The sequence below is a fragment of the Chiroxiphia lanceolata genome, chromosome 9, assembly GCF_009829145.1.
Source record: "Chiroxiphia lanceolata isolate bChiLan1 chromosome 9, bChiLan1.pri, whole genome shotgun sequence".
Lineage (NCBI taxonomy): Eukaryota > Metazoa > Chordata > Aves > Passeriformes > Pipridae > Chiroxiphia > Chiroxiphia lanceolata.
The window spans coordinates 15,342,756-15,367,500 of record NC_045645.1 but is presented as its reverse complement, the minus strand read 5'-3'; the positions used below and the strand labels follow the sequence as shown (position 1 = coordinate 15,367,500).

At 42.9% G+C, this 24,745-nt stretch overlaps 1 protein-coding gene across 1 annotated transcript; it reads right to left on the bottom strand.

The window, feature by feature from the left end:
- Window positions 1-5,042: 5,042 nt before the first annotated feature.
- On the bottom strand, window positions 5,043-23,029 carry LMO4 (LIM domain only 4). The gene is made up of 5 exons (XM_032696882.1): window positions 22,753-23,029; window positions 20,318-20,556; window positions 13,351-13,447; window positions 12,842-12,997; window positions 5,043-8,738 (listed from the first exon to the last, which is right to left on the bottom strand). The coding sequence occupies exons 2-5, from the start codon at window positions 20,551-20,553 to the stop codon at window positions 8,730-8,732; spliced, it is 498 nt and encodes a 165-aa protein (XP_032552773.1). The 5' UTR covers window positions 20,554-20,556; window positions 22,753-23,029; the 3' UTR covers window positions 5,043-8,729.
- Between the last annotated feature and the right edge of the window lie 1,716 nt (window positions 23,030-24,745).

Genomic DNA, 24,745 nt, shown 5'->3' with positions numbered 1-24,745 from the left:
TTCTCTGATTGATTCACTTTTTAATGAACTGGGAAAGCCTGTGAACTTAAACCCTGACACCTCCACCTCCCTCCCGTCCTAGCCATCCCTGCAGCAATGTACTGATTATATTTCAAGTTATTATGGGATTAATACAGCTGCCCCCAGTGCCTCTTTCCCCTGAACTTCATCAATAAAAGTTGTGTACTACTACTCTTACTCCAGTTAGTTCAGTTTATTCCTGAATCTCTCCCTATAACCTGTGATGTGTCGGCAAGGCTGTATCATATCAGCCCTTCAAAGCTGCCAGCGCTGCCAGCGTTTAAAACCTACTTGTGTCACGGCCTTGCATAAGCTTTGTGTATTTAAGAGGACATCTTGAGCTTTGCTATGCACTGTATCAGCTCTGTAAGTGGGTAGCACATACTTAGCACTATTAAAAATAATGAAATAAGATAATCCACCAAAAAATTAAATAGATTGTGCCACTGTCATCTTTCTTTGAATTCACAGTAGAGCTATAAAAAAATACTCTACACAGACAAGTTCAGTAGAAGAAAAAAAAAAGGATAGGGGGAGCAAAAGATCTGGGCCAGCATAATCCACTTTTTCACCAACAGCATGTCTTTATACAGTACAAGCTTTAGGTCTACTTTTTTTGTTGGTGTTATAGGTTGGGTTTTTTTCCCCCCCAGAATCCTATTTTCTAAAAACATCATTAAAAATTTAATTAACTGGCTTATTCTTTGGAAAGTCTGCAATTGTTTACAAAAGAATTGCCACACAAGCTGCCACCTTCGACTGTGTTGAAGCAGGAAGTTATGCTCTTGTTTACAACTATGCATCAATTCCACAATATATTTAGTTTTGGTGCAAGTTACATATAAAAGTCTTACTGAGCTTAATGTTGCAGCAAATAACACATATAGTAAGCAAGTAGGATTTATCACTGGCTGTAATGTCATAGCACATATCCTAAATATATACGGTGAATGATATATACACGTGCACATACAAACAAAATGGTAATATATTTAGTTTAAGAAGTGATGAACTGTGCTTGCTTTCATTATTGTCATTTTGTGTGTAAGAGAATGGAGATCAAGCACATCCATACAAAGGGCAGCTGGTTGGGATCGCATCCTTTAAGCAGTATAGTCACCCATGAACAGGTCAGAGAAAAAACAGCACTTTGCTACCCATGGCATGAGACAGGTAGTCCCTCAGGAGTGAGGGACCCAGTGTGGATGGTGGGATACAAACGAATTCCATGGACTCCCAAGATGCTCCCAAAAAGCACAAAACATCTATCCAGCTAAAACACTTCCCCAAGATGTTTTATTCAAGCTTTTTTCTTAAAGAAGGAAGTGGCAATTTTCTCTTTTAAATTCAGTTTTCTTCTCTCTCCCCCCCCCCTTGGTCTCTTCCATAAATACAGAGGCCAGAAGGCTATGCTTAAATAATTCATCTACAAATTTGCAATATCTTTTTGAACTATAGCAATTAAACGGAAAATAGAAAAATCAGCTCAGCATCCTGTTTGGATGTAATTAAAGGTATAATCTGTTCCATTTGAATACTTCAGTGCTTACCCTTCTTAAAACAACAAATAAGAATAGTAGCTCATTTGCAATATGGTTTTTTTCAAGTCAGCTAAAAAGACTAACTGATGAAGCAAGAATAATAATTTTTAAATGTGGCATAAGCACAAAAATACCAACTACAGCTTTTGAATGATTGTTGCAGATCTCGTCTGATGAGAGTTCAGTAACAAGGGGTATAAGCTTTATGGCAAAACACTGAAGTCTTCCACTATTTGGTATCAGCATCTCGATATGGTTGATATAATTACCTATCAAATACATCAGTGGAATGCATATCAGAGGATATCCAAAAATATGTAAGTGGGATGCATATCAGCTCAGTATTTTAGGCACTGTTTGATCTTAAGGTTTATTTCTCAGAATAAAAGACAAATACCGCATTTGTTGCCCTTTTGTTTTCTATAAGCAGCTGAAGATTTTACAGCACAATAAAGTTAGCCTATTAATGGCTGGCTTATGAGTTTTAGCTGGATTTTTACCCTCCTGCTGGACATTTCTTCACTGCTCAAAGAAATTGAAGTCAGGTGTAAAGTTAATATCTGCCTTGTTCATTTATTCATATTGTAAGCAATCAAGATTTCCCCAAATCACAGGGCAATCTCTTGCCTTTCGAGAATTAATATAGGCCCCGTTCTCTCAATTTAGTTTAACAAAACAACTGGCATAAGTTCAATGGAAGCGATGATTATTCTGAGAGGTTATGGCGAACCACAGAAGTTGTTAGCAAGAAGTTTGCTTGTAAGATCCCCTAAGAGGAAAAGAATATGGATATTTCAAAATGTAATTAACAGCATATCCTAACGATATGAGAGAAAGAAACATCCTCTGGTTTAGCTGCAGAGGAACCTGACTGCAAAGGGAGAGCTTTGGCTTGCCCAGCAGGCACTACTCCCTTAAGAGCAAAGGACAGGATGAGCACCAGAGGGGACCACTCACTGCTGTTGAGAAAGGCACCAGGGCAGGCTCTGTCCATGGGGGCTCCTTTCATGCAGCCAATCTCCCTGTGCTCAGCAGCACAGCTCCCTCATCATGGGCATTTCACTGGGTCCAGGACCCAACCAGAAAGAATAACTTTTTTTCAAAATATCAATTTTCTCTCCACTATACTCTCTCAAAAAAAATTCTTTTGGGGCAGGAATGTCTCAGGCCCCCTTTTGGTCTTAATGCTGTGGTTTGTGTGACTGTTTCAACAAAATCGTTGAGGTTTTTTTGGTTTTGTTTGGGTTTTTTAAAGTTAGATATGTAGCAGTGAATAAGAACAATTCTAAAAAGCAAAATGCTCTATTTTTTAAACATTTTGATCATTAAAAAAAAATTCGATTTTCAAGCTCAGTATTTGTAAGCTGAGGTGAATAATGTAGCAGAGAACCAATTTAAACGGGTAAAATGATCACAAAAATGTATGAGCAATATTACACATGAGAACAAAATGACACAATGGTCTACCAGGCCTCTATTACAACAGTGAGTATGAGAGAAGTTTAAATTTGTTGAAAGTTAGCACCTATTAAAATTTCCAGCCTTCCTGGGGGCACATGCTTTGCTGTTTGAAAGCCCAAGCTCTTTTCAGGACCAGTCCTTCAGGGGCATGAACCCCACATAGTTTTTCTCAAGCATCGCCCTCCTGTGGGGGCCTTCAATGGACAACATAGAGGTGAGTGGGGCAAAAAAAGCCCGAGGGGAGCCACCAAGCAGGACTAAGGCTTACACACCCAGCTACCACCTTACAGCCTATTGCCTCCCCTGAGCTGTGCAGCCTCCTGCATGCCCAAAACACTTCTGTGAACTTAACGCTAGAACTACTGTTAAAAGAAACATAACAACAGAACTTGACTTGCTAAAAATACCCACAGAGGATGAGGGGGAGAAAAAAAACCCCAACATAGTAGTGTCTGCCTCCAGTAAGCAGGACTTTTTTCAGGTCTTGGGCTTAGACATTAAGACCACTGTCTTGGGGGAATGAATTACTGACTGTCAGCTGGGCCATTTTCACTGAGGTTTAAGCACAGGTGTTTTACCTGCCATTTGCCAGGAGCCCAAAGCCTGCACAGCTGGCATGTATCATGTTGTATCGTATCGTATTATATCGTATGGTGCACTATGGTATGGCTGCTCAGCCAGTGGCATGGGCATTTGTTACCCATGTGCCACCTGACACAGCAGTTTACCCTGCAGCAATCACCCACCCCATGGGTCACACTCCAGGACTAGGACCCAAGCCATTTCACTCCCATAAGGAACATCTCTTAGAGACAAGAACCTGTGTCTAAATGAAGCAATGCTTATCTCATGCATACCACAGGTGTGATGTCATCCCCCTCTGGCAGAGGAACCAGGATGTCTACAGCCTCCACTGTACAAAAATGCAGGAACTAAAGTTAACATCTCAGACTTCGTTAAAATGTGGTGATAATTAAGAAATACAATTACCACTACAAAGTTAATTCCTCTTTGAGTTCTTACAAACAAGTTTTTAATTTGCACCGAAAATTTACATTTCAGATTTCAAGTCAACCATGAATGGTACAAGCTTGGCCAGGGACTTCAGGAAGTGGCTGGTAGGTTCTGCAAGGCTTGGGGGCAGGAGCACTGTGGCTTCCCAGGAATGTCACAGGCAAACAGTCACCAGCAAACCCTAGTGCACACAGGTAAGCCAATGGGATTGCTTTAAACTGTCTCATCTGTTGTACAAGTGTGAAAAAAATCGCCATGTCAGATAAACTTTTGCTTTTTATTAAAAAACAAAACCCACCAAACTTCTAAGGTAATTGATTGCTTTCTTCTAGTCTTTTATTAGTTGTGATTAAGGAGCTATAGCAGTCCTGTTTACACAGCTCTAACAAGTCGGGACCTGCAGTACGTTATTGGCTTGCGGCCCACAACTTGCCGTCCATTCTCAACAGAATCAATCTGAAGTTGAAAACATCCCCTGTAGGAAGCGTACACATCCCTGCTCATACAGGAACAGAAACAGTAATAACTTCAGGTCCTGTAAGTTGCAAGTTCAACTTACAGAGATCAGCCCTGACTTGTCATTGCTCTCAGCATGTTCGTGATGAGATCAGAGCACTTCTCGAAGGACTCACACTTCCAGCTTGACAAGGGACAGAGGTGAGCGTGTTACACTTCCCTGTTACTCGCCACTCACTGCAGCAATGAATCGAGAGCTCCTTGCTGTTTAACATGCAGTCAGAGCACTGCCAATCTAAAATGGCTGATCAGTAATACTTTAATTGCAGTTTCATAGAAACAAATTGCTATTTAATTGCAATAAGCTTGTCTGTGGCTTAGCTGGACTGACAATAGGCATCCACCTGGTAGTAACAGTAACAAGCAGCAACAAGGGTTATCTGGTACTGCACACACAGGAGGCTCTGGCAGTGCCATCAGACCCGGAACACATAATTTCCCACTGAATGAATATAATACTTAAAAAAAAAATTATATACATAAAATGTTCTAATCTCAATTTTATCTGTAATTTTAATAGAGCTGTTCAGAATGTGGATCCTTGCAAAAAGCCTCATGCTTGACACACAACGACCAGCCAAATAATTTGATAAAATATTTAAATTTAAATGATCTTTTGAAATCACAGAATCAGGTTTGAAAAGACCTCTGCGATCATCAAATCCAACCTATGACCTAACACCACCACCATGTCAACTAGACCATGGCACTGAGTGCCACATCCAGTCTTTCCTTAAAACATATTAAGGGACAGTGACTCCACCCCCTTGATAGCCAAGGCATACTATGCCAGTATCTGAGTTGTTTGGTTTTTTTTTTAGTATTTACCCTAATATTAGATGATGCAAATTTTATCAGGGTTAACTAACAGGAAAAAAGGGAGACAAACTCAGTGTGGTTAATATTCTAAAGATGTGACTTAATTTCATAGGCTTCATTTTGGTAAGACATTCTCATTTTATATTTCATAAGATACTGCATAACCTGTTAAAATATTTAAAGATAAATCATGTAGGACTGAAAAGACAGTATCTTGTTGCAAACAGAATTTGGTTTGGAAAGGCTTAATGTCCCACTGCCTGCCAGGATGCGTAAATCTCATAACTAGACAGCTGGATAGGTAAAAACATTAAACCCATTTAGAGGGCAATCTTTTTACAAAATTGTTTCATTAATAAGAGTGACAATTTATATGATTGAGATGTTTAGATGCAGTATAGACAGAGCATTTTATCCAGGTTCACGAGGATGATTTCAGATTAGTAGTATTTCCTTTGATTCTTTTTTTAACGTTCATTTTTGAAAGCAAGAGAAGCTCTTACTGAATGATTATTTGTATGACTTTTCAGCAGCACTAAATGCAGAGGGTGTATTTCAGCCTCAGTGCAGCAAATACACGTGATAAAAGGTGAACAAGTACATGTTTTTCTTTACAGATCTCCTAAAAAAAGTGATTTTTCACATAAGGACAAATCTAAGTGTTTCCAGTAGCCTTCCCTCCACACCTACCATCCCCATTAGAGCCTGTTTTATTGTCTGAAATGCCTCTGGTTTCAAGAAAGTGTTTTACCTAAAGCAAGAATACTACTTAAATATGTTCTATTGTATATTCATAGCTCCATTAGTCCTCCTCCAATTTAGCACATCAAAGCAAAGGCTTCATCACTTGCATGTGGATTATGCTAACATGAGTGACATTTGTAATCTTATAGGTCTGCAACTTAAGAAATGCTTTTAAAGTAAGCTATTAAATAGGTAGCTGTGCTTTACAAATGAGTCATATAATAGTTTATTTAAAGCTGTTAACGAACTTCAACCTCTACATCACTAAATGCAATACTACATTACTTACTAGAAGTTATTAGCTATCTTCTTAGCACTTCTAGGTTATATTGGACAACCAAAAATCTGTACATGTTAGATTTAAACACAGTACCTTGAGTGCTTATAGTGAAAGAATAGAAAAAGATGTCTACAGTCTCACTAATACTTGAATTCTATATTCATATGACTTCAACTGTCTTTTCAAAGATATTGAAGCAGCACAATTTGCAGGACTAGCTGAAGACTTTAATGCCAGATCAAAAAGCTTAGAAACTTATTTAAAATACACATTAGGTGCATTTAATTAAAAAAGTCAGTCAATCATTTATGTTGTGCTTTTTATGTTATGCAAGTACTCTTTTGTCTGTACTGTCTGATAGTGTACATTACTGCATTTTCTTTTCTCTGAAACAGTGCTTCTTCCTCAAGCACTGAAGTGTTAAAAGAAGAAATTCAGCAGCCCACCAACATACTAGAGGTCATGAAGTAGAATTTGAAACAAAAATATCTGCTGTCGGTTGTTTAGACAGACAAATCTATAAATCAGCTTTTTTGTGTATTGGCATCACAACAAAAATAAGTCAAGCTCACTCTGTAACCACGCATGCTGAGCAGTGAACATCTTCTCAAAAACAGAATTAAAAAAGATAACATAATGATGTGTTCCAACTGTATTAGTTTCCTATAAAAGTAGAGTAGTTGTCAATATTGATTTGCTACTAATTGCAGGAGAGGCACACTTGGTGCTTGCAGTTTCCTGACTGAAGGCATACAAGGTACAGCCATAGATTCATGTTAAGATTCTTGCTAAAAACATGAAGTGTCAGATTTTTTTTCCTCAAAATTATTCTGCACAGCTCTAGTACCAAGCAGCTGATGAGAAAAACACAAAAAATGAAGTTGGTCCCTTTCTAAGCTTAGAGGTGGCTTTGTTGCTTTGGGGGGAGGTGGTTTTTATTTGTTTGCTTTCAGAGAACAGATCATATTTGAGATCAGCCAGTTCTCAGAAATAGCCCAGGAAACATGTTTTTCTTTCCTTAAGATTATCAGTGTTGCAAAGTTAAGTCTCTTACCACAGCAAACAGAACTTTATGTTGTTCAGATCAGAATAGCTATTGTATTCCATTTTATGAATACTCAATTCTAGTGCTCAGCATGAGGTACAAACCTTTCTCTGGTTTTTATTTTTTGACCTCTTATGGTATATACATACCCTCTCGTGCTTGCATGCTCAGAGACAAATGCACACCCTTAACACAGGTGATTCTGAAGGAAGGAACTGAATAGAAAGATACCACAGTGCCCATGTGTGTACCGAATTCACTGCAATGTGAATTACAATATACTTGCTGTACCAGAATTAAGAATCTCCATGAAAAATAAATTTGAAATAGTGCTCTGTATCCTTGCCAAAGGTAACACGGTCAAGTAGTTTAACGTATTCTTTACTGGCATAAGAAAAAAAAAATCCAAACCAAAAAGCTACTTTTAAAGGTAATTGACAATTAAGGTAACAACTACGTAAGACAGAGTTGTGGAATAATGTTTTGAATGTAATTTAAAAACAAAAAAAAGGCAAAGCTTCTAAAACCCATACTCAATTCAGTTTTGTTTGTTTTACTTTTTATTATTTAAATACACCATACTAGAGCAAATGTCTCTGAAAATATCACAAATAAAAGATTTTTCTTCATTCAGCAAATTAGAAGTAGGTGAAAATTTCTACACAGTAGCTGCTGAGCCTGACTTTTTTTTTTTCTTTTTTTTTTCTTTTTTTTTTTTTGCCATGGGAAGTAGCAACATTAGGACAAAAACACTTACATGCATACATACATTGTATTTTACAGAGATACAATAAAAGTGTTTGTGATAGAATATCACAAAAGCCACATCTTTATCTCATGTTCAGTTTGATTGAAACACATTTCCTTACAACACTTAAATATACAAAGAGCAAATAGAATGTTGTTAAGGTAAAACACAGGGTACAAACTGGCCAGTGCCCTGCTAATTGTTAATGAGGGTAGAAAGCAGATTTCAATGCTTCTTTTAATTAGCTTCATTAGTCATCTTCCCCACCCACCCCCCCAAAGATGTCCTCCGGTGGATCTTTTTTCATTTTCTCTACAGTCTCCCATTAGCCCAGGTTCATGGAGTCCTTAATGTTCATATTCAGTCATTTTAATACACCAATAAATGTGGGAAGGGCAATCAAGAATAAAGAAGGTGCAATGGTATGGAGCTGGCATTGATGCTAGCTACAAAGGTGACTTGTCTACTTGGAGACATGGGATCCATCTGTGATGAACAAAATTTGAGATGAAGGCACGCATTCTGCATTACTCTGACCTTTTAGCAGACCTGTAAGAAATAAAAATGGGTATCTTAGCTAAATTTGAGATAGGAAACTACAACATGACTGCTTATGTCTTTTCCTTATTCACTAATCTCTTTTTTATTAGACTACTTTCCAACTGTGACTTGATTAAGGCTTTCTACGCTATCCATTCACACTGCTAATGTTTCAACTTCAAATAGCAAAAAGCAAACATTTTCCACAGTTTCACTACTAAAAAAAGCAGACGGGAAAAAAGAGTCTACAACAAGAAAGTGTACTTTCTGGTAACAAATTGTACAGTGAATAAGGTGGTTTTTCTGGGCCCCCTTTAAAAGGGAAGAACCATTATGCAATGCCTTTGAAGAAGCAAGTAATATGATCTTATAATTGGAAGAAATAGTGTGTAAAGCAAATACAAAGTACAGCCAATATCCTCCCAAGGCAACTTCGGCTAATATGCTGCATTGCACAAGAGCTAAATATAGATATTTCAAGATTTCCCCCCCATTTAAATTCCTCATCTGGTGCGTTAGTTAATGTTACATAAACATTTTAATATATGAAGTCAAACATGTGCTTTCACACTGGTGTTAATGAATTGTGATAATTAAAAGTGTCTAACTCAATAAAAATCTAAACTTTCATGGGTAAAATAGAAATGATCATCCATAGTCTTCAAATACAATCTGTTTGCAATTACCAAAATGAAATAATATATATTAGATTTTTATGGCTTTTAAATGACATTTTGCGCTTCCCAGGAAGTTCTTTTTCCAGCCTTTCTCTAAGTTACTAAAAGCCTGAGGTCTATTAGTAACTGCAACCCCCCACTTTCAAGCTAATTAAAGTAGTAGAGGCTTGGAGGTTTAATTCCCCAGAGCTGAAGCTCAGTGTGAGAAAGGTAATTTGTCTGTCCAGAACAAAGATTAGGGAGCAGCCAGCAAGCATATTTAATAAATGAGCATCAAATATCTTCTACTATGGACACAGACAACACCAATTATGTAACTACAAGGGAATTGTTGAGTGATATGTAAACTAGGAGATTTTTAAGATCTTCTCAAAGAGACGTAATATAACTCATACTTTATTTAAAAGTACAGAAGCTGAAGGCAAGCATTTGTTATGAACACTGCCAACTGGTGGAAAATTTACACTTTTAGTAGGTGGTAATACTGTTGCAAACACGAAATACTAGAGGAATACTATGAGTACCAAAAAAAGCATAGAGAATTCTTGACAATACAGCCCCTTCAAATGAAACAGCACAGAGGACATCACAAACCAAGTTTTTACCCTGCAGGCAAGCAGTACCAAGTTTAGAGAAAACAAGGTTTTTTCCAAACTACACGGCAAGTAATGGGAAGTTATAATATAATGTGTGAATTGCCTCAGGGAGGCAAAAGGTGGGAATGGCCAACATCAGGGCATTTGCCTCCTTAAAAAGAAGAGCAAGTTTTTAAACCAAGTTAGGCCACGGAACCCTTTCTGCCTGCACCAGTCACCTGTAAATTGTATTAAGACAATAGTAACTTCATAACTGTCACCTTCACATGCACAATGAAAATATGTTTTAATGCTGGGAGATTTCTTTGGTTAAATAAAAAACCCGTGGATGTTCTGCTATGTCTATAATCTCTGGTGGTAAAATAACCCGGAGACTGAATTGATCTTTAATGCTTAATAAAAAGTATCTGTTACAGCCAATTCTGTTACACAGGAAGAACATTTTTAATCAGCGGCCCTAAAACATGCAGCTTTCTGGAAAACATCTCTGATGTTATAACCTTTAGACTGTTAAAAAAGCAAAATACAAAGCACAACTCTCTTGGCACCTGCCCCTGTAGCTTCCAAAGTTCTAGAAACCTGACAAATCCATGAATTGTCAACTTGTCTCCTTAGCTATATTTCAGTTTTCTGGGGCTTGGGTGCTCTGCAATTCCCTATGAAAACCAGAAGGAGAACTTTGACCAATTTCTAGAGAGATTGTATTATAAAGAAAAAAAACCCTCAAACAATCATCTCTCCCCTCAATCTTCTCCCTAATACCTGCTCATCTGCCTCAGCAGTGACTGCAGCAACGCCGTTAACAGGCAGTGACAGGAACTCATAAAAACCCGTTCTCACGATTTCCTCTGCATTTAGCTTCTACCAGGTGCCTACAGTCAGGAGCTCTGCAAACCCAATCCAGTTTCACTTCTCTTTTCCATGTTCTATGTTGCTCATCATGTCTACTGCTTTTATTGCAACTAAATCATTTTTATGTTTTGCTAAGGCATAGTAAGAAACTGATAAAACTAAATGACAATTTAGACACCTATTTGAAGTTACATTAAACTTTACATTCGTAGAAGACAAGTGGATAAACCACTCTCAGAATGGCGAACCTTTTACTGCAGTGTATAAAGATGAATGGTTTTACCTATATTTTGAAATGGGATACCTATAAATATTCATTTAATAGAATCACTGCTAGCTAGTCTATATTACAGATTTGTTTCATTAAAATTCACAACAGTATAAATCTATGAATCTTTAACTGTATTTGTACTTCCTTGAGATGAGGCTGCACATTCTCCTCCAGTCTTAATTATCTTTGTTCTGCCTAACTATATAGCATTTTTGTCCTCAACTCTCTCATCACCTCGATTGACAAATTAAGTAAACAAAAAAGGTCCACGTTTTATTTTGATGTAATTACATTCACTGTATAAGATTTGAAAGAATACTTAAAATTAATCAGTAAATTTATGCACAGAAAAAAAAAGCAAACACGGATATTGAAATGTAGCAACATAACCAAAAAAAAAAATCATCCAACTTGAAGTTTCTGTTTTCTCAGACATATTTTTCCACTGACTAAAAGGATACAAAATATACTGTATACTAAAGAATACATCAGCCTAGCATTTGTCTCAGATTTTTTTAATCTTCCAAATTCCTACTTGCAGATAAATGTTATTTTTTGTGATCCTTACAGACATTAATGAAGTTCCTATTGTAAATCTATAAAGAATTACCAACTGAAGTGTGCACTTTTTGTTTCATTGCAATAACTCAGTGCTGTGTGATTGCCTGGGTTAATGATGAAAAAGTCAAATATACTATCAGAGCTGATGGAAAAATCTATCACCAATCTGAAATTAAAATTCATCTGTGGTCAATAAGATTTAATATCCATGCAAGTGGCGCTGTAAAGAGTAAATGAATCAATGTCATCAATACATAATCAGTATGAAATATGATGTGAATAAAATTATGTGCAAGAGTCATACATCCACTCTTTTCTGGACCAGGGTGGAATGAACAGTCTCTTAACTCAAGGTTGACAGTAATTGTTACAAATTAGGCACAGCAGTTATCAAAATGCACTCACTTGCATAGCTTTAGGACTTATTAAGGAGATTAAAATAGATCTAAAACTATCTAGTTTCAGAGTTACAAGACAACTGTTGATCAGAAATTTTTTTCTTCTTCTTCGCTATATGATTTGTACAGTCATTATTTACTCATTTAGCTAGAAACCAAGAGCCATCAACCACAGAGATATACAATCTCTAGTTGAGCTATTAGTGTTATGGAGCGATAAGAAAATAGCATTTTGATTTTTAAATCTGAGTTATGACATACAAACCAGACAAGAAAATACTTCTGAAAGAGTATCCCAGCATGCTTCCTCAACTAAAATTTTAGTAATTAGGTAAAATACATTGGTTTAGTCCAGGAACCCTCTCTTTACAAGACATTTATTTCCATATTAAAGGATCTAATTTTCCTCCCTCAGAAACCTGCTCTCTTGTAGCCCTTAATTTCAAGATTATAAAATAAAATACTTCTCTTTCTTAGGAGTTTGTATTAATTGTATGCTCTCCGTTTCGCTTTGTACATAAGGAGTTCAACAGCTGTACAGATGCACGTGCACAAACCAAAATAAATTGACTCATTCTATATGCCATATTTAAAAGGTTAGTATTTTCTCCCCCCGCCCTGTGCCTAAATAACTTAAGGCAAGTTCAGCTACTTAAAGGTCTCCTTGCAGGGGTGGGGAATGTCCACTATTAGAATGAAAAGAAATTGATCTTCATTTAGCTCTAAGAAAGCTTATTAGTAATTGTGGAGTATTCACCTTCTGGTCTGGCAGTAGTGGATTACTCTGAAGTGAATTCAAATGGCCATTGATGAGAGCTGTAGGTCTATCATGTTCACAAAATAAACTGCCATTGATGTAGTGAAACCGATCTCCGGGGACCAGGCGATTCCGGCAGGTAGAGCATGTAAAACACTGAAAAAGGAAAGAGACAGCAAGTGAAACTACAGCACAAATTAAGTATGCTGCAGGTTTGAAAATTACACTTCAGAGACTGCAAGTACAGCTGAGATATGGAGCTGCTTGGTTTCTAGCTCTCCAAATATGGCATTAGTCTTACCTGTTGGGACTGTGCAGTACATAGCTCACGTATAGTTTTACCGATTATGAGGGAACAAAGCTACACACTAAGGAAAGCTTTATAATAGATATTCATATTTCTAGTTATTGTTTTGCATTTCATTCATAAGCAGATGCAGATTTTACACTTAAGAAGCACAGCAGTCCTAATCAGCTACTAAAAAGATATATACAGCAAAACCCCTCACCTTAAGATGATAGACGTTGCCCTGTGCCCTCATGACCAGCTCACTAGCAGGAATGGACTGTCCACAGGCACTGCAAGCACCACTGTTTCCAAATAACCTGAAACAGAGGTGATGATCGTGAATAATTTAATACACAGAGGACTCTCAGTATTTTTGCACATCACTGCCATGGTTTATTACACAACTATTTTAGACTTCTGACCCCCATCTTCCAACTTGCTTACGTGTCATAATATGAAAAAGTATATTTTTGTGTAACAACTGGTAGCTTCACCCTACCTTGGATGTGGTTACAGAGGATTTAATCAGAAATATTGACTTACACCTCTAGAAACACAAACAATTCTGTACTACACACATTTTATCAGATTACTGGGTTCATCATAAAAAAAAAGATACAATTCATGACTGGAGTTTAAATGCATTGTGTCCTTGAAATTATATGAAGAACTCTTTTGTACTTTAATCATATCTTGAGATATGAGTCATCAAAAGGGTTAAGAGGATTTGATTGTATATCTAAGAAGACATCATGCTCAGTGTATTGAAACTCCAGTAAACCTCCATCAGTGCAGAGTTTCCATTAGAAACTCTCTGCTATCCAGGTTGATATATAATGTGTATGGGTTAACCTTTTCAATCATGGTGTCAACACTTTAGATTTGCCTCTGCTCATCTCTTTCATCCTAACCTTCTCTCTCTCTTGATAATGAAATGCTTGCTCCAACTTCCCTCTATCTGCTCCTGAGTCCACAATTTAGATTACTTCATCTCTGCTAGCAACAAACTGAATGAAATTTCGATTTGAGCAGAAAGTAATTTACCGGGATCTGGACCCATTTGTCATCATATCTCTCTGGGTGTTTGCTGTATCACTGCAGTTTTCCTATGCAATCAAATGAGACCACAACATCTGCCATTGGGGGGGGCACACGCAGTGGGGGGAAGGGGGAATAGGCAGAAGAGTGGTGAAGAAAAATATATACATAATTCTTCAAATCTATTTAAAGGCACAACGCATCGATTCAAAATATAATACAATAATGATTATTGAGTTCTACTTTCACAGGCTGTGTTAGCTAGAATTAGAAAAACCTTTATTTGCTTTTGCGTGAGTCTCTAATAGACACAAATATTTATAAAGACTACCACAATTCATTTCACAGTAAAAAAGGAAACTGAACTAGCTGGCAGGGTCACAGACCCACTTTTCTGCACGATGGAAAACATAGTAATAGGATTTACAAATTAGTGTATTGGTGTCATAATAAATATTAATATTTGCATCTCCTTCCTGTCCAAATAAAGTCATAAAATTCTGTTTGTGTCAACCTAGGACACACATTACAACAGAATACCCGTAATCTGAATGATTGCAGTGTGCCTCTGTATAAAAATAATTGCTTTGAATTTTCAGAATCTGAGCTTACAGAGGAGGCTTGTCATGTTCAAACTACTAATTTGCTGTCGCCACTTTATTGAAAATAGCCTGTAAGTTGTTATTAAATGTATCGACTGAACGACAGAGAGAGTAGTAAAACTGCCCCTTAAGATGGCTTTTAATAGGAAGCTGAGAAACAAATTTTGCAGCAGAATCGATTTGAAGAGTTCAATCAAAACTCCATTTCAAAACTAATTAGTCTGAGATCCACGACACATTGACACGTTCTTGCAGAATCACAGTGGTTACGAAGGGAAAGCTGAACTAATACATTGTCAGGACCTCCCGCCAAAGGGACTAAACTGTCTGGAAACTAAAGGTCCATTATTAGGGCATCTTCCAAAACGGGACCAGTTTCGAGTAGTTACATGATGTATCAAGGTTACTTGCAAAGCTTTGCAATATGCATTTTTCTTCCTTCATGGTTACTCGTAACCAAGTTGGCACTAGAAAAGGTGCACTGGAAGGGCTTCGAGAGGAGGCAGCAAGGCACTCTAGCATTTCTAGAGCAAAGATACAAAAATCTAGGGTAAGGGGGTGGCACCAAGGGCACTGCCGGCTAGAGAGAGGAAGAAAGGCAAAGATGGACAGACAGTGTAAGTTGTCCAGGAGAATCTGAGCCTGGTAAGCAGTCTCTCACAACCCCCCTGTACAACTGCAGCACCCAACTGCAAACACAGCTTTCAGAATGCTGATCTCATTGCACTACTTGTCTTCATTAAGCATTCATTGTTATACTATTCTCTCTGAACTAAAAGTGGTTGAATGTCTGTGAATTCTAATAAACAGAGTCAAACTAACCCAGAGGCTTTCCACACATCCTAGGTTTTCCCCAGGCATGTTTCCAGAAGAATTCTGGTTTGGGAAGCCACTTCAGCTGAATATTCTGCTAAAAGTCCTAAAAATTACTTACAAACTCAGAACGCCTTTTCATTTCTTTGTATTATTTACCAGGAAAATTAAGCTTATTTTTCCTTCTCTACTGTTATGAATGGTTTTATTCTGTAATGCCATTAACAGGAAAAAGGTTTTATCTTTAAAAAAATTGTTATTCCTCCTTACCAGTAAAGGAAGTCTTCCATAGTAACTATTCTTTACTGAAAAAGTTGCTTCACATGGTTTCTGGGAGGCTGGAGAGCTAATTATCTAACCAGGGGGACTGTCCAGGACAGTATTTGATTTAAAAGGCTTGAGGCTTTAGGTGCTCAATTAAGTAGCTATTGGTCTCAGACTGGACTTTAATGGGCTCTTTTCTCTTTAACTGCAGCAATGGGTAGAGATACCCCAGGTCAGGCTAATTAAAGCCAGGGGACTCTTTAATTGTGATGACAGAATTGGTTTCAGTTTCCTCTTTGGGTCCTCAGTCCAAGAAGGTCATTAATATTTCAACATTTGGGCAATGCAATCAATCACAAACATCAAGAGGTTCCCTGTACGGACAAGGCAGCTCTTCTACACTTGGCAGCATTTTACTGAGCCACCTTAAATTAACTACTGTGTGCTTCCAACACAGCATTCCCCACACCCCCAAACACAGAAATGCTCCTCATTTTTTTAGTTGGTGGGGATTTTTTGGGTGGGTTTTTTTCAGAACTTTCTGTGCAAGACTGGGAACGAAGGCAGTGAGAAGCCTTTTCAGCCCAGTTTCCCGTCTTGCTGCTCAAAATTCAGCATCAGCAGAAACACATCTCTCGCAACTTGTACTAGCAAAATAAGGTTCCAGTGCTTTCCAAAATCGTGGAGACAGATTTAAGCACTGATTCTTGCACGACATGGTGCACATTTGTGCCCACAGACATATATCCAAGCCCTAGCAAAGAGAAATGCACATCCAGACCTACTGATCCAGAAGCAATCGGTGTTTCTGTACATTCCCTACATTTAATCTAAATTCTGCACCAGCTATATTAAATGTAACAAAGAAAGGCAACACAGAAATTACGCCTGAAGCCAAGTCCATTAAAGGTACTTCAGAATAACTAGAGACCAAGCACCTTAAAAGCACCAGAAGCTATTGATACTTAAAAGGGGGGCTGTGCATAATGGCAAGTGCTGCATTAGAGAAGGGGAAGAAAAAAAAAAGGAGGAAAAAAAAAACCCAGCCAAATTACGCTTGGTTAATTCAGAGTAACAGATCTGCCCCCAAGTGAATTGGAGGCCTTGAATTAATTCTGTTATGACAAATCAAGATAAACGTTCCCCCTAAATTGCATGCGATTTAATTAATTTTTGAGATCCTGTTTTTTTTTTTTTTTTTCCTAGCTAATAGTTCACATGCTCCTGTGCTGTCATTGTGCTTGAGTGGGCAGACTTCAAAGTGATATTAAATAACCAACTATTAGATTTACCTAGCACGTCCTATTGGAAAAGTGCCATTTAATTACCTAGCCTGTTCAATTAAAGGGACAGCATTCCCTGAATATAGCAGCTTGCCGCTGATTACCAGGGAAATGAACTGGCTGCCTGGCGGCCCCCTCCCCTCCCCTGCGCGGCCCTCGGTGCGGCTCGGCCGGGCCCGGCCGCCCCCAACCCGGGGCTGCGCCCCCGCCGCGCTGCGCGGAGCGGGCACCCGGGGAGGGGCGCCGGGCGCTGCCCCTTTAAGAGGCGCCCGGGCAGCCTCCCCCTCTCCCCCTTCCCCACCACTCCCTGCTCTCTCTTAGAGGCCAATTTTGTTAATTAAATGTTTTGTTTGCGACGCGGCTCTCATTCATTTCGGACACGTCATTCCGAGCAGATCTAAGCCAGGGACCAGATCTCATTAGATAAAACCTATCAGAACTAAGAGAAAATGGAGGAGACACTAATTAAAGCTTTTAATTGTGCGGATTCGCTGCCACGCTGCTGCTTTATCTGGCATCTTAAGGTTGGGAGGGCTGCGCTCCACTCCCCTCCCTGAGCGCGCTGCTTGCCGTGAGGAGGGAGGGGAACGGACCGGGGTTTTCGCCTCCCTCTCTTTTCCCAGGAACCTTGGCCTTCAATGAAAGCTGCTGCAGTAGCTGTACGGCCAATTTGTGTTCGGGTTTTGGGAGCTGGCGGGGGGGGGGGGTAAGGGGAAGGAGGAGCAGAGAGGGAGGGAAAGGGGAGTGTTGTGTTGTTTAAACAACAACAAAAAAACCCACATACAGCTTCAGACGGTTAAAAAGCTCATTAATAAATGGCCCCACGGTCTTGGCCCGAAGGAGTCAAGTCCCTTTCACCTGGCGCCTGCTGGGCCGATCAATCCTCTTTCTCATTTTGTCAGTTGTGTCTAGCATGCCCCACATCTCCAATTGAGAACTGTGCCCGTGGCTCTTGCCTGGGGAAAAGAATGTGCCACTGCAAAAGCCCTACGGAAAACTAAGAGGGGAAAGGATGGCAGAAGGAAAGCAGAGAGACTTGCTGTCAGAGGGGTGGCAGTGCCTTCACACCTGAACGGGGCCATTTCAAACAAGAAAAGGTTGAGGGCCTCGCTCATGCCAGCACAACCCAGGAAGAAGCCTGCAAAGTCCATTTCCAGCGGGAAAGCGCCAAGTTAACTCAGCCTTGGCAGGACCAGACCATCCTACCCCACCTTGAGTGTACAGTGTCCAGTTCAAGTTTCAGCAAGCATCTGTCAGAGTTATTTTTGCAAGTCAAATTACACAGATCTAAAGAGAAGTCAGGCGATAGGACAAGGAGATCAATTCAAACCCCTCATCTGATAAAGCATCCTATTCATAATCGCCTACATTAAAATGAACGAGTATTAATTTTTGGCAACACAAGACCAGAGGACTGCGACAAGCTTGCCTGAACTTGCCTCTAGGATACAGTGGACGCATCTTCTCTTTTTAATTAGTAGCAATCAGACATGAGGGTTTGTTTGATGGTGCTGGTCAAGTGATGAATCTGTACTATTCAGTGCATCTTAACAGTAGTGTCAATTTTTCCACTTCAAACAAGACTCTTTCCCTAACACTGTTCTGCTCTATTTAATTACAATTCTGCCAGGCTTAGGCTTGTTGCTCAGGATGATGACCAAAAAGCACCATTAACCCCCCATCATGTGCTGATTCTTTAGCATTTCTCTCTAGAAATACCCCCAAAACTAATGAAGCTTAGGCTTCGATTCCTCAGAGATACCAAGGGACGTTTTATCTACCTAACTTCCCAAAGCCATGGCCATGTACCAGGTCAGAGGCTGCACTATCAGAGTAACCAAGTCTTAACTCTGTCCTCTTAGACTAAGGAGATCTCTGTGCATATGGACATTCAGTACAGTCCACATCTTCTCAAACAAAAGTCAAGTTTTACAACATAAGCAAACTTGCAACATTTGATGGTTGGTTTTGGTAGGGTTTTTTTCAGAAAGGAAAAAAAAGTGTAACTTTTTGGCCATCAGGGAGAAGGGAAATCCTGGGTTAACTCTTGACATTTACTGTAAACGAGAAGCCAGAAGCATTTAAACAGAACACAATTTGTTTTAACTAAGCATTTCTGTGATGCCGGGAAGGTATGGGGCTTTTCTGTTGTTTTTTTTTAATTACTGAATGTTGAAACAGAACACCTCCTTGAAGCATTCATGTGCATCAGTCTATCAAACCATTTACTCAAATTAAATGTGTAATCCTTCAAAATGCCTCCTTTTAAATTAATGAGTTTAAGTAGCTTGAGTTCACCTGAAAAGATCGTACGGGCACCTGACCTCATGAATTCTTTCTATTAATTATATTGGAAACTTGTTGGAAGGGATACTCTGCATAATCTTACTGTACCCCAACAGATGTGAGATTAGTGAGGCTTAGTTCCCCCTACCCAAATCTGTGGCATTTAAAGCAAACAGCTTCAAAAGAGAAAGAGATAAGAAATAAAGGGCACAAGCATATACCTCCTCTCCTATCTCCTGCATTTTCTATACTGAAAGTTAAGAGAAATGCCGGTTCAAAGCTTCTCCGTAACAATGCGAAGACAAACATCATACCACCGGTTTTTGCTATAAGTAGAATCGGTGGCCCTCCAACTGACGGTTAATCAGCTCTTTCACAAGGAGAACAGAGAATGAGTCATTCTGTTTCCACTCAAAGGAGTTTAAAGGTGCTTATGTAAATATCATAATTAATCAGATACTAAAGGCAGGCATTTCATTATTTAGCACCTCTGCCACAGCCTTATTTAAGCTCTGCGATTTTAACATTTACCGTTCAGATATGCACACTTCTCCTTCAACACTACAACAAAGCAGATTAATTTAGCCTCTCTGATTGCTGTTTATTTTTAGTTAGGACTTGTTTTGTGCTGACAAACCACTTTAAAGTTACAGTCGTCGTTCCGCCTCCCCCCCCCCAACTCTTCCCTCCATTTGGCAGTCGCAACTACGCCCTGGGCTAGGCGCTAACATCCGCACCCGCACGTCTCCTCGTTCCTAATGAAGGAGCGATCCTGAGCCAGCCCACCCCTCTGCCCGGCGGACACCCACGGCGAGAAATAAAGGAGGGAAAATGGAAAGATGGAGAAAAAGGCAGGGAGAAAGGGGGAAAGCGGTCCTCGACAGCCCGGCAGTCACCTCACCTGATGTAGTCGTTTCTGCAGAGGATCATCCCGCTCTTGGTGTAGCAGGAGGTGCCGATGTCCCCCAGCTGGGCCTGGCAGCAGGAGCACTTGAGGCAGCGGCTGTGCCAGTAGCTGTCCATGGCGTAGAGCAGGAAGCGGTCGGCGATCTTCCCCCCGCAGCCGGCGCACCTCTTCCAGGAGAGGGAGCCCGCCGTGACCGGGGGCGGCTGCGCGCTGCCGCCGGGGTTCACCATGGCCTGCGCGGAGAGAGGGGCGGGGGCGGGTCAGCGCCGGCACGGGACGGGACCGGCCGGAGCGGCGGGGCCGGCGCCGCTGTCGGGCCCTGCGGGGGCAGCGCCGGCCCGGGGCGCGGGGCAGGGGCGCGGCCCCGCAGCTGGCGGGGATCGGGGGGCAGAGCGAGCGCGCCCCGCCGCCCCCCCGCTCCGGGCTTGTGCAGCTGCAGCTCACAAGTCAGGAACAGTCCCAGGGTTTGTTTTGCTTATGAAAAAAAAAAAAGAAGTGTGTGAAGAGTGGGGGGAGAAAGAAAAAAGTTGTGAAACTGGTTTTTCAGTCTAGCAGAGCCTCCGCAGGCTCAGGGCGGTAACGAGGGGCTCGGGACCGGCCCTCCAGACCTCGAGATTTTATTTTTTTGTAGTTTTATTTTGGAGACCTAAAAACACCCAGAGAAAACAGTGCTGACTGAGGAGACTGGCCAGAATAATAGATCACTGAACTTCAGGACGCCTGTTAACTTCCTACACAAACATACTCAACTTTTGTCTCGCTAATCTGCCCTTGATCAGCAGTTTAAATGCTAAAGCTTTGTTACTCAAAAAAAAAAAAAATTACCGACCCTAGGAAAGCAGCAGAGTAATGAAGTGCACCACTCCGGCTGCGGTTACTCTGGCCGCCCCCGAAACTGCTACTAAGGGCATTTTTCACTTTCTAATAAATGCTTTATGCAAGCAGGACAACCGAGAGATAATATAGGAATCAATTCATAAAGCTTACTCTAAACCGATTAATTTGTTGCCTTCAATCCAGAGTCCAATAAACTCCCGGTGTTCCTCTAGTCACTTATACTATAAAAAGATCAAGTTATTTACTGCCAATTAAGCAGCATGTTTTGTCTTTGTCCTTTGTAAGCCGTATGTGCTCATGCCGAGGCATCTGGCTATCTGCTAAGGACCTTCAGACTGATACGTCCAGAGCAGTGAGGATGAACTTTTTCTGCCACTGGCCCAACTCGGCTGCAGGAGGAGAACTGAGGCCGATTTAAACACACATTTCCTCAGAAAGAGTACCTGGAGGTATGTCCAGTGACCGCACAATAAACCAGGAGAACTGCACCAATTAAGCTGTAACAAAAACCCCGAGACTTTGGAAAGAAAACCACTCTAAAAGCCATTAGCATTGCATTTATCCGAACGCATCGTATACCTTTATGTAAATTGATTTCTGATGCATTTGTTCAAGGAATTGCCTTTTGTTACAGTTTCCAGCTACAGCCTAAATGAATCTGCATTTCCTGCTCCAAGTCTTTAAACCGTTTCCCTACGCTTTAAATCACTTCGGATATCTTAAAAGAAAGAAAAAGGCTCCATGCCACCACCTTAGCCCGTCTTTGTCGAAGGCAAATATGTATAAATATAAAATGGGAAACGTTACACTGAGAAAACCATCCAGTAACCCCATTAAGCTAAAGCTCTTAAGGACAAGCAATACCTTAATGCTGATTAAATCTAAAAAGATGAATCAAGAGGACTGACCAGAAAGTGACTCCCTTGATAACTAAGGACGGGCCCTCATCAAGTTTCATTTAGAGTTGAGGGGGGGGAAGCTTTTAACTTAAATAGGCTTACTCTAGTAATTACACAGCCAAGCAATTTAGGTCCTGGGATAGGAGTCAGTGAAATAGAAAGCAGAGCTGGAACCTAGAGGTAAAATAACCCCCCCCTTTTAACAGCGTCTCTGGTGCTTTTTTAATGGAGACCAAGGGAGGGACAAGCGGAGAGCTGGCAATTTGTAGTACAAAAATGGATGCTTAATTCATGTCTTGGTTTTAATTAGGTGATTCACCGAATTTCTCCTGGATTGAAACAAAAGACCGTGTGGGGGGCAGGAAGGGAACCGGAGAGGAGAGAAATAGAGAGCTCACTTTGATCTTTTCTGCCACTGTTTCAGAACAGTGTTTACTACGAGGGAAGCGGGTGTCCCAGCGCCCAACCCCCCCACCTCCCCGTCCCCTCCATTCACAGACGAGGCAGGCAGAGCCCTTTCCCGGCGGTAGCTGGGAAGGGGGGTAAGGAAAGGCGCTACAGCGGCGGCCGTCGCCAGGCTTTGTACGCGGGGCCGCGACAATGCCCGGGGCGCCCCGCTCCGCGCCCCTCCGCCCGGCGGGCACCGCGCACACGAACGCTGGGAAACACGGGGGAGCGACCGGCACTTCTTACCTGCTTCCCCTCTATATTGCAAAAGGCCGGGGAGCGCCGCTCGGGGTGCCTGAAGAGGTCTCCTTGCAAAGAAATAAGCACAGCGCTCGCCCTCTCGCCGGCTGTCGGGAGCGCTGGAGGGAGCCCCCCGCCCGGCAAGGGGCAGCCCAGGCTGGAAAAATATAGATATTGCTATGAGAGGCGTCTGCCCGGGTCCTTCCTCCCGCTCCCGCTTCCCGGGAGGGGAGCTGCAGAGCTCGGTCCCCGCCGCTGAGCCGCACACGCAGGGCGCCGCCGCCGCTCGCTGCTGCAATCGCCGGGCAAGTTTGGCAATGTGGCTTCACTTTGTGCCTCTTCCCCCCCGCCCCCCACCTCCGCCCCCTCTCTGGGCTGCGGCGGCTCCCGAGCCTCCCGCGGCGCGGAGCCGGCCGGCCGCGGCCCGCCGGGGCGCCTCAGCGGAGCGGGCGGGAGCCGGCGAGTTTGAGCGGGGCTGGGCGCGGAGCTGCTGCCGGGATCCGGCGGCGGCGGCGCTGGCGGAGGGCGAGGGGCGGCCCCTCTGCCCGTCTGAGCGTGAGGGTGCGGGTGCGAGTGTGCCCGTGTGAGTGCGTGTGTGCCCGCACGGTGCGCGTGAGCCCGCTGCCCTCACACATGTGTTACTGACAGAGCAGAATCCCAACTACACTCCGGCTCGGCGCCCCCGTCAGCCCGCCGCAGCCAATCCGCCCCCGGCTTGTTCAGGCGGAATAATAAAACCTGCCAATCCCCGGGAAGACAAAGGAATGAGTGAAAGGGGAGGAAAAAAAAAAAAAAAAAAGAGGAGAGGAAGGGAGGGGGCGAGGAGGAGGAGGAGGGGAATGGAGAGGAAGGAGGGAGTCAGGTGGGCAGCTCTGGCCGCGCCACCCGGGCGCTGAGCGAAGGCGCGTGGCCGCGAGGGCGCCTCCTGCCCCGCCCCGCTCCCTTCCCGGCCACCAGTTGAGAAACTTGGCGGCGAGGGGCCGTCCCGGCTGCCCCCGAGGGCAGGCCCGCTCCGCCCGGGCCGTGGCGGCCCTCGGAGCCCTTCCCGGGCGCTGGGCGCTTCCCCCGCTGGGCCGGGGGGAGGCGCCGAGGGGAGGCGCGGCCGTGGCAGCCGCTTCTCGCCGCCTTCGTGGCGCCCCCCCCTGCCCGCGGCCGGCCCCGTTGCCCGCACCCCGTCCTGGAGAGAGGGGAGAGGGAGGCAGGGGCCGTGCCCGGCTCGTCCCGCGGGCGGAGGGGCTGTGTCGAGCCGCCGGCTGTCACACGATCCCCACTGGAGCCGAGGGAGCTGCGCTGCGGGACCCAGGCGGGCACGGCCCGCTGGGGCCACCCCTGTGGAGGTTTCGGAGGGTTAAGCAGCCGCAATTGGCAGCACGGCTCATCAGCAGGGAAGTCAACAGCCCGGGGAGAAGCCCGGGGCTGACGTCAAATCGGAACAAGTAATGTTCAGTGGGGACGCTTAAAACTGTGAAGAAAACATCACGCATTAAACGCACGTCTGTGAGGCCTAAGAGCAGCACACAGGATAAGCACAGCACCGAATGGCTGGAGCAGACCCCCGGAATAACAAAGTGTCTCCGAGTGCGGGTGCCGTGCCCCCGCGGCCGGCGCTGCCCGCACAGGGAACACACGCGCCCCTGTCACCCCGCGCACGCGGCCGCGCTCCGCCCGGGGCGGCGGACCCCGATCGGTTGCACATTCCCGGGATCTGTGGAAGGACAGAAAAACTTCATAACAGGAGTTTCTCGATTCCAGAGCGCTGACGTCAGCAGCAGCCAATGCAGCGCTGGCCGAACGGCAGCAGCGCCCGGGCCGCGCTCGACGTGCGGCACAGCCCGCGCTGCCCCGCGGGGACGGCTGGGCTGGGCTGGGCCGGGCCGGGCTGGGCTGGGCTGGGCCGGGCCGGGCCGGGCTGGGCTGGGCTGGGCCGGGCTGGGCCGGGCCGGGCCGGGCGGCACCGCCCGCGGGCACGTTCGCTACCGTGTCAGGCAAATCCGTGGTG

Excerpts from the sequence above, each read along its gene's own strand:
- LMO4 (XM_032696882.1), bottom strand. The coding sequence starts at position 20,553 with ATGGTGAACCCCGGCGGCAGCGCGCAGCCGCCCCCGGTCACGGCGGGC. Across the intron at positions 13,448-20,317 it reads TGCAGAAACGACTACATCAG|GTTATTTGGAAACAGTGGTG; the intron begins GTGAGGTGACTG and ends CCTCTGTTTCAG. Across the intron at positions 12,998-13,350 it reads GCAACGTCTATCATCTTAAG|TGTTTTACATGCTCTACCTG; the intron begins GTGAGGGGTTTT and ends TTCCTTTTTCAG.